This window comes from Lipotes vexillifer, unplaced genomic scaffold (genome assembly GCF_000442215.2).
Source record: "Lipotes vexillifer unplaced genomic scaffold, Lipotes_vexillifer_v1.1 scaffold35, whole genome shotgun sequence".
NCBI classification, from domain to species: domain Eukaryota; kingdom Metazoa; phylum Chordata; class Mammalia; order Artiodactyla; family Lipotidae; genus Lipotes; species Lipotes vexillifer.
The window spans coordinates 418,923-429,117 of NW_006780561.1; the positions used below are offsets into that span (position 1 = coordinate 418,923).

The window sequence follows — 10,195 nt, forward strand, 5'->3', positions numbered from 1 at the left end:
TAGGGAAAGGGGAGCCAGCAAAGAGACATAGAAACTGTGTCCAAGTCATTTTCTGGGACCAGGGATGGAAACGGATTCTTCTGTGGAGAGACTTGGCTCGGCAGGTGAGGTAGACTATGATTTTCTAGCAACAGCTCTGGCCGTGATTTAACTACCTTAAAAATGTTGCTACTCTAAGTTCTGGCTTAGGAAACTTGGTGTTTTGGTGGATTCTGGTCACACAGTTTTTTCTGCTATATCCTATTCTGCATTTATAGTCTGCTAATGATCTACTTGAATTTGCCAGAATGTGATGTGTTTATTGTGCTTTCTCCTGCATGTGTGCTATGGAAAAGCCTGCACTGTCTTTCTCTCTTTTTTCCTTGCTAACTTGGTGAATGCCTACTTTCCTTAACTAATCTAATCAGCACCTCTTGAAACCTACCTTTCAACACCCCGTTCACCTAAGGAGTCCCTTCTAACAGCCTTGTTATAGAACTTTTCATGTTGTAGTTTAGTGTATTTGTTTCTTGTATGTGTGTTTTTCTACCAGACTCTGAGCTCCTTTGGAACAGGGATTTTGCCTGTTAATTGAAAACTGTGAACTGTATTATCTTGGTTCATTTTGAAGATTCAAGTCCCACAGAGTCCAGGACATTTTATAAAGATATAAAAACAATCTATCTCAAAAGATTTATGTCTCTGTTTTGCTGAGTGTGCAGATCCTGTTATTATGAAAAGCTATTTTACCAGTGTTATGTATCAAAGTTATGGAGAGTTACATGTAAACAAATTTTATATCAATAAAGGTAGAATATTCCCTAACAAAAATATGAGAAATCTTAAATGTAATTTATATCACACTTGGGGATTTTTCAGTGGAAACAAACTTAATATGTTGTAGTAAGTCGAAAAAATAATAACAAATACATGCTTTTTATAGAATATTAAAGAAGTATATTTGTATGAATAAAATCAACTTATCCTAATGAACATTTTAACTCAGAATATTTTAGCTTAGGAAGCCATGAAAAAAGTTTATAAAATCATATCTCTGTATGCATATTTGATATAGTGTGCTTTAACAGATTACTTATAAGCAGAATAATAATGCATTCTTATTGTTAATAGTATCTTACATCATTTCATTCAACCAATACCATAATCCACTAATATAAAAACAACTATTATTTCTATTTTACTGTCCAGGAAAGTGAGATTTAAGTACTTTCTCAAGGTTACATAGATATCAATCAGTGGCAGAGATATCCCAAACAGGTTCTTAAATAGATGGCATTTGTTCTCTCAAAAGCAAAGTTTTAGAATTGTGAAATTCATTATCATTAATTTTATTTACTTCTAAGTAGGTATCTCAGCCACCGAATTGACTTGAAGCCTGTTTCAAAATAGCTTCATTGAGGACATTCTTAAGTCTCTTGAAAATGTATACTTATGCAACAGTGTACATATTTCTCACTTTTTGTACTTGTTGACTTTTCTAAAAAGTAATATATAAATTAAGTTGATAGATCCCAATTTTTTTTTTTTTTTTTTTTGGCGGTACGCGGGCCTCTCACTGTTGTGGCCTCTCCCGTTGCGGAGCAAAGGCTCCGGACGCACAGGCTCAGCGGCCATGGCTCACGGGCATAGCCGCTCCGCGGCACGTGGGATCTTCCCAGACCGGGGCACGAACGCGTGTCCCCTGCATCAGCAGGCGGACTCTTAACCACTGCGCCACCAGGGAAGCCCTATAGATCCCAATTTTTATAGACCAATTTGTTTTGTCATTTTGTAGATATTCTGTTAAAATTTTGGTTTAATTTTGATATTACTGCTCTACCATTGATCTCTGTCAAGTAGTTAATACGATTTCAGATTGAATAGAGGAACAACTATGGAAAATAAAATTTTAATCATTTTGTAAAATAAAACTAGAACTAATTATTTTTAAATTTACCAACTTGAAATGTTTGGGTATTAGTTGTAAAGTTTTATCAAAGTGAGATCTTACATGTATTTTGCACACCTTTCACACCAAAACTTAAATCACACATTAAATCCATTGTGGGATTTCGTTAATGGATTCCATGAGTCCATTATTGGATTCATGTTATTTTTATGAAGCGGAAAGTTAGAATTAATGGAATATAAGTTTAATACCATGTTATTAGCACTTTCCTTTAAAGAATTTAGATCAGATTTTCTTACCAAGTTTACAGAGCTATAAACTTATCATTTTAATGACATTTAAACATATTTAAATCCTAGGCTATTAATTTTTATACTGTAAAATATAAAATTGTTATATTTTATGTCACATTGTTCTTGCTATGCTCCTAATATTTTTTCCATCATAATAGATGAATATGCAGCATTACTAAGTTATGAAAATTGTTATAGTAGCAGTATAAATGCTATTTTAGTGTTATGCAAAATTGACTCATTTTTACCAGCCTTCAGTATTTTCTCATTTTCATTCTTCTTTTGCTTTTTGATATTCAGGTAGCTGTGTTGTCTACTGTACTTGAGTATTTAATGCCATGGTATGCAAGGACCAAAATTGATTATAGTACCAGGTCACCTTGTATTTTATGTAATGGCTGACTTTCTGGTACAGTTTATAAAATGTTTATGGAATAAGTAAAATGCAGATTTCTTCAACCTCTCTTGACTAATATTCTCTGCCTTTTTTGTGCTGTTCCAAAAAGTAATAATTACTAGGTTTATTTATTTATTTATTTTTGGTTTGTAAGCCACTTAGAATGGTTTAATTGTAGAGTTAGCTGTCAGCTGTATTGGTCCTACAGTTGACTGCCTAGATTTTTTTTTTTTTAAACTTATGCCTTATTAGGTATTTGTGTAGTATTGTTATAAAATAATTTCTTAATCATAATGATTGTGATCAAGTTATTGTACCAAATTATTAGTCCTGTAGAGGGTATTAAAAAGTTAATTAAAAGTATTAAAAAGAATACTATTTTCTACATTAAAACTTGCCATAGAAAATTTATAGATGAAGTTCCTAAAATCAGCTATTTCCATTTATTTAATGTATTCCCTATATATTGTGACTACAGTTTAATTGAGCAGGAAGTAATCCATTTGCATGTTTTATGCTTGGGTTTTAAAGTGTTTTTTAACATTGATTAATGGGAAATGAAAGAAAAACTAAAAAGCAGTTAAATATGTCTGTAAATGAAATGAAGGAAAAATATAGGATAAAATACTGTAGTGTTAGGAAAATATTCTGAAGCTGTAATAATAATTGTGGTAGAATTTAAAGTACCATGCATTTAAAAGCCTTAACCTTATAGCAATCTGTGAGTTAGTTAAGTAGGTTAGATTATTACCTTTATTTTATAGATAAAGAATAGTAGGCTTAGTAAATTTAAGTAAAAATTATTAAGACATTTCAGGTTAGGGAAGGATTTCTTGAGGCAGAAAAGGCCCAGACCATAAAAGATTGATATTATGCATAAAATAATCAATAGAAAAAAGGACAGAAGCAGTTCCCAGAAGAGGAAACCCAAATGATCAAAAACAAAGTTTTGTCAAACATCAGATTGTCAGAGATTCAAGTATCTGACTATACTGCATGTTTTCAAGGTTGAAGGGAAATAGTAATTCTCACGCTGCCAGGGGAAGGTAATTTGGTACATTCCTTCTGAGTGCTGTTTGCTAGCGTGTTTTAATTTGTAAGAGTGAAGAACTGGAAACAACCTAAATGTCTACTATCAGTAGGGAGAAGATTAAAAAATTTATGATAAAATAATGTGATGGAAATTATACAGTTAAAAGTAATGCTCTGGATCTATGTAAGTTAACTCTCTAAAACATAATGAAGAGTGAAGAAAATTGTGAAAATGATATATTTATTATATTACTATTGATGTGAACTCTAAAACTACATACATCAATACTGTGTGTTTTTTCGTGGATATGCATGCATTCATACAAATGTATTTTAGAATATCCTGGAGGGATATATTTTAAATTCACATAGTGGTAGTTTCTGGAGAAGATAAAGGGAACTTAACTGGAATGTAATACTGTTTTTTCTTTTTTTTGTTTTTTTTTAAAAGTAAGACAAAGCAAACATAGTGTTAATTTCAGTTCTGGGTGATGAGGGCATGGTCATTTGTTAAATTATTCTATTTCTTTTCAAAGTTTCATTAAAAAAAGAAAAAGTTACTAAAACACAGTAGTTGGGAGAGCTAGTAATTAAACTTAGGACTTGATTCCCAAGTCTAGAGCTTTTTCAATTAATATGTTCCTTCAGAATGAGAAGGAAAAAAAGAAAGATCAAATGATGAAAAAGCAGATAAAATTTAGTTTCATAGCAATAAGAATAAGAATTATGTGTTTATGCTAAAATTTCTTGAGAGGAAAGGAAAGTTACAGGATCAATTAAAAATTATTATATCTTATATTGTTTTAAATCTTTAAGCATGCTGTTATCATATATATGTATAGAGAGCAATTTAGGTACTTAGGAAAAAAAGTTACTTTAATTTATTGTTTAAAATGTGATACATATTTCTGTTGCATGTAATGGAAGACTTTAGGTGATTTGAAATTTTTGTATAAAATTCATGAAAATAATTTAATCCAAATATACAATCTGATTTCAATCTAAAAAATTCAAAACTAGTTTTTCTTCCATTTTGTAAAGTCGTTCTTCACAAAAACTTTACAGCCTTTTTATTTACAGCTTCTCTCCAAGATAAAATGGCAAACCCCAAAGAGAAAACTCCAATGTGTCTGGTAAATGAGTTAGCCCGTTTCAATAGAGTCCAACCCCAGTATAAACTTCTGAAAGAAAGAGGGCCTGCTCATTCGAAGGTAAGGTTTTGAAGAGAGGTGGTGAGACATGCTTATCAAAGTCTATCAGATTTATCATCTCAGGTTTTAATTGTGCTTTTTGCGGGGGAGGGGGTAGTGGATGGCGTAAAGGCTCTTAGTTCTCTATTAAAAATATTTTGCCGTCTGTAACTAAACAATTTTATAGCTCATTATGGTTTACAGAGCTCTTTCAGAGACAGTACTTCATAAAAACCTTAATGAAACCACATGAGACATGGATTTTTTATTTCCTTTTAAGAAACTCAGGCACGGAAAAGTTAAGTGACTTGCTTTATAGTTCATGAGTGCCAGTGCCAGCGCTTGAACATGTATTCTGTGGCTCCCAAGTACTGTGCTTTTTCCATTACATAGTAACTGCTAACAGAAAAATGGATACAGAGTAAAATACAACCACGTTACTTAGTGAGATGTCTTTTCCAATATGATTTTTAATTCTAAGATTCACCATTTATAAAATTTGTATATACCAGTTTTGTTGTTATCTATGTATTCAGTTATAATATTCTTTTAAATGGAAAATTGATTTATATTTTTATATAGCCTCATACATATATGTTTTTACGTATACATGTTGCAAAAAAATCTATGACTGATGCATTTATGTTTGAGCTCTATTAATCTGTTTTTAAAAACTCAGTTGTGCGCAAATTTCCTTGGCACATTTTTAATCTTGGATATTGGAGATTATGATAATGATTATAAATTTTTGTATACAGTGTTGAAGCAATTGATTCTCTAAAAGTTGGTTAATCTTCATAAAGTACAGGATTATTATTTCTAGCATCTCCTTCAAAGTAAGGAAAATAAGATGAAGCTGAAATCCATCAATTTTGTTCCATATTAGAGGCTTTTATGAAGGATTTCTGGGCAGCACTTTAATTTGTTCATAATATTTTTTGTTCAGAGAAAAAGGTAGTGGCCTTGGTCTACCTGTCTAGTCTTATACCCTGATCCTCTTCCATTCCCGTTAATCATATCTATTTCATACTCATTCTTTCTGCCCTTAATCATGTTGAACTGTTTTCATTTCTTATCATGTCCCATGTTTTTTCACATCTGTCAGGTTTGAACACACATCTCACGTCTTTCAAACCTTTGTGAAACTTCTCTGCTCCTTCCGCTGGGCCTCCAGCAGGTTCCGACTTTCTTAGTTGTCGTCATTACTGTGCTGTGGTACCATGGTATTTGTTGGTCATTATTATTGTATGAGACTGAGCTTATTTAGGGTAAGAAATGTTTTATTCTTCTACAGTTCATGGTTCCTGTAGTATGTGTCCTCTTTGCTTCTCATGGCCAATTCCAGGTGTTCTTCCTTGAGATAGACCCCCAGGTTTGAATTTCATGTTAATAGACTAACCCCCAATGTAACATCACAGTAGTCGTTTGCTGACCTCTGGGTGATTCCGTCACATTTCTCACGGCTTACTTCTACTCTCTACAATACTCATCCTGTTTTAATTTTTGATGATATCATTGTCTAAATGATGGTTGTTCCAACATGCTGACATTTCAGTTTCTTGCATGTCTCCAATTATGTTGTCTTCCACTGTCCTTCAGCCACTCATTCCTGTGATCACATTCTTGATTTTTTCATTACCAATAACTGCAAGAGCCTCCATAACTATAATCTCAAGCATTCACTCATCTCTGACATGTACTTCATTCCCTCTAGTAGTCTGACTTCAATAGTCCTTTCACACCACACATCCATTGATTCCACCACCGTTTTACTATTTCTTACTTCCCTCAGTCCTCACATTTTTATCTAGCTTAAATTCCATTTGCTTTGTATGTACCCTCAACTCTCTTCCCCCCTTGGTTAGTACACGCTTAGCAAAATCCCAGCCCAAATCCCAACTCTGCCTTCCCTTCTGAGTTACGGATGAACGACTTGTAGAGGCCAACCCCTCTATTTCTGTACTAAATCCCAACCCTTCTCACCTTTTCAAGGTAATTCCTCCAGCTTTCTCTCCCCTCCCCTCCCTTAACTTTCTTCTGTGTCATTAAATTCCCCTTCTAATGGACCAGGTTTGTGGTGGTCCACATTCTTCTTTCTAGACAGTCCCAGATTCCTTTGGGTTTTAAGGAGATCTAGAGATCCCTTTGCCAACCTACACCTACTGCTTTGGGTGTTTTGGTCATAGACCACACCATTTAGCCTGTTGCTCATTTCTAAAGAGTGAGTACTAGAATAATTAGCATATTCTTGAATGAAAGATAGTATTTATGAGTCTAAGTAATATTAATTAATAATTATTGTTAATATTAATTGGCTAGGTCTGGATCCTTTTTGTGGAAGGCAAAGTCCTTTGCATTTATGCATGTCTACCAGTGGTTTTAAGTGAGATATAAACTGTATTTTAATGAAATAAGTGATTATCTCTGGCATGAAAAATTTAAACCTAGGCCCAACTCATTAATTTTCTTGGGACATTAACCAGTTATATGGCAATTTCCATATATATGCATATATATTTTTTATACACACACACACACACACACACACACACACACACACACACACTTACAGTAGTGGTTTTCAGCCTTGGCTATTCATTGGAATCACCAAGGGAGCTTTAAAAAATACTTATGCCTGAGTCTCACTCCCAGAAATTCTAATTTAATTGGTCTTGGATGAGGCCTAGACATCAGGATTTTTTTAAAGCTCTCAAATGACCCAGTTGTGCATCCAGAGTTGAGAAACACAGGATAGAGATTAATGTCTTCAGCGTGGTATAGAATTGTCTTCTTATACATACTTCATGGGAGGTAGTGATCTGTCTACATGCTTTCCTCTTTCCTCCATTGAGTCTTACAGAATGTGAACAACTTGTAGAACTTTTGATGTGTGACTATTAAATAAAAAATATATATATTTAAAAAATTATTTATTTTTTTATTTTTGGCTGCGTTGGGTCTTCGTTGCTGCGCACAGGCTTTCTCTAGTTGTGGTGAGCGGGGGCTACTCTTCGTTGTGCTGCTCGGGCTTCTCATTGCTGTGGCTTCTCTTGTTGCGGAGCACCGGGTCTAGGCATGAGGGCTTCAGTAGCTGTGGCACGTGAGCTTCAGTAGTTGTGGCTCGCAGGCTCTAGAGCGTAGGCTCTGTATTTGTGGTGCATGGGTTTAGTTGCTCGGCGGCATGTGGGATCTTCCCGGACCAGGGATCGAACCTGTGTCCCCTGCATTGGCAGGCAGATTCTTATCCACTGCGCCACCAGGGAAGCCCTAAATAAAAAAAATTTTAATGTTTGCCTTGTCCCCTTTTGTTTTTATACTCACTTTTTAATTGAACTCTGAAGTAATTTGTTACACCTTATATTAACGTGAATTACTATGACATTGCTGTATCTCTTAAGTACCTAAATCCAGTTCTTTATTTTTCCTATGAATTGTTTTGATTTTCTCAAATCTCAGAAGGCTATGATAATATAGAGTATAAGGAAGACAGCCATGAATAACATAAAGTGGTATTTTCTTTTTTTACTTTATTTCCCTATTTTGATGAGTTGTGTATGTGCGTGGCTTAAGTGTTAAGAAAGCTGCTCTCGTACTGACACTTTGAGAAGGTTTACTTTGGAATAGATATCACTGAGGGAGGCAGTATTACCCAGTGACCTTGAAGCGAAGTGGGTTTTTTTTCTGTTTTTTTTTTTTTTTAATTATTGCTAGATTTCCCAAGTGTGATCTTTGCCCTGCATTATCCAGCGTGTGTGGCCTTGAACAACTAATTTAGAATCTCAGCTTTCTCATCTGTAATTTCAGAACTATGATACCTATTCTAGTGTAGTATAATGGAATGATGATTTGTAAATTTTCAGCAATTATGTTGATGATGGAGGTACCCAGATAATTGTCTCATTGCATGTTAGTTGTATATAGGATTAAAAAATCCTTGGTAAAATGTCTATTGAGTATTTATAATATGACAGACACTGTTCCTTTTTGGAGCTTTCTACTCTGCTGTTTTCTGCAGTGCCTCTCTTTGTATACTCTGGATTCAAGTCCTTTATTAGATATGTGCTTTGCAATATTTCTGCTTCTTTGTGGCTTATCTTTTTTTAACATTGTCTTTTGAAGAGCAGTAATTGTTAATTTTGATGGACTCCAGTTTATCCATTTGTTCTCTTATAGATTTTGCTTTTGGTATTACATCTAAGAAATCTTTGCCCCATTAAAGGTCGTAAGATTTTCTTCTGTGCTTTCTTCTGGATGTTATATAGTTTAAGTTTTTACATTTGGGTCTTATATTTAGGTCTAATTGCCAGTTTGAGTTAATTTTTGTATATGATGAGTTATGGAACGATATATATATATATATATATATATATTTTTTTTCTGCATATGGATGTCCAGTTGTTGAAGAGATTTTCCTTTCCTTACTGCATTGCCTTGGCACCTTTGTCAAAAATCAGCTGTCCATATATATGTTTGTTTGTTTCTGGACTCTGTTCTGTTCTGTTGGTCTATTTTCTTACCTTTATGCAAATACTATGCTGTTTTGATTACTGTAGCTTTATAATCTGGTAGTACCAGCCCTCTAATTTTGTTCTTCATTTTCGGAGTTGTTTTGGCTATTGAACATCCTTTGCATTTTCATATGAATTTTAAAGTCAGCTTGTCCATTCTATAAAGCACCTTGCTGGGATTTTGAATAGAATTGCAATTAATTTATAGCTCAATTTGGGGGAAATTAACATGTTAGAAAAACTGAGTCTTCCAACGTATGAACAGAGTATCTCTTATTTATTTAGATATTCTTTAATTTCTGTCAACAATATTTTGTAGTTTTCAGTGGACAGGTATTTCTCATCTTTAGATTTATCTCTATTTCATATTTTTGATGCTATTTTAAGTGGTACTGTTTTTCAAATTTCAATTTATAATTCTTATTAAGAATTGCTAGTATATAAAAATACACTGATATTTTTCTGTTTTATATATTTTATTTTATACAATGACTTGTTTTATTAAAGCATTGAAATATATGTATAACATTTGTGTATAAATATACACATATGAGTATGTGGAATAAAAGTGTGAATACAGAAATCAGAAAATTCCTACTTTTTCCATTGTAGGTTAACTTTATTTGATACCATGAAATAGTGCTAAAAATAACTGCCTCTCTAATATAGGGAATCTGCATAGTACCTAAGAATTTAGGAGAGAGAAATATATCAGATTACTTTTATATTACATTAAAATTTTTTTTCTAAAAATTTTTAATACAATTTTAAAGGTTACTTCCATTTACAGTTATTACAAAATATTGGCTATATTCCCCATGTTGTACAATACATCCTTGAGCCTATCTTACACCCAGTAGTTTGTACCTTCCACTCCTCCATCCTTA

The 10,195-nt window shown here is 33.3% G+C and overlaps 1 protein-coding gene across 1 annotated transcript in view; it reads left to right on the plus strand.

Annotated features, from left to right (window-relative positions):
• Positions 1–64: 64 nt before the first annotated feature.
• Positions 65–10,195, plus strand: part of STAU2 (staufen double-stranded RNA binding protein 2) — a 300,448-nt gene continuing 290,317 nt past the window's right edge. Inside the window, exons 1-2 of the mRNA XM_007453718.1 lie at positions 65–104; positions 4,691–4,821. Coding sequence (XP_007453780.1) covers positions 65–104; positions 4,691–4,821 — 171 coding nt within the window. The remainder of the gene's footprint in view (positions 105–4,690; positions 4,822–10,195) is intronic.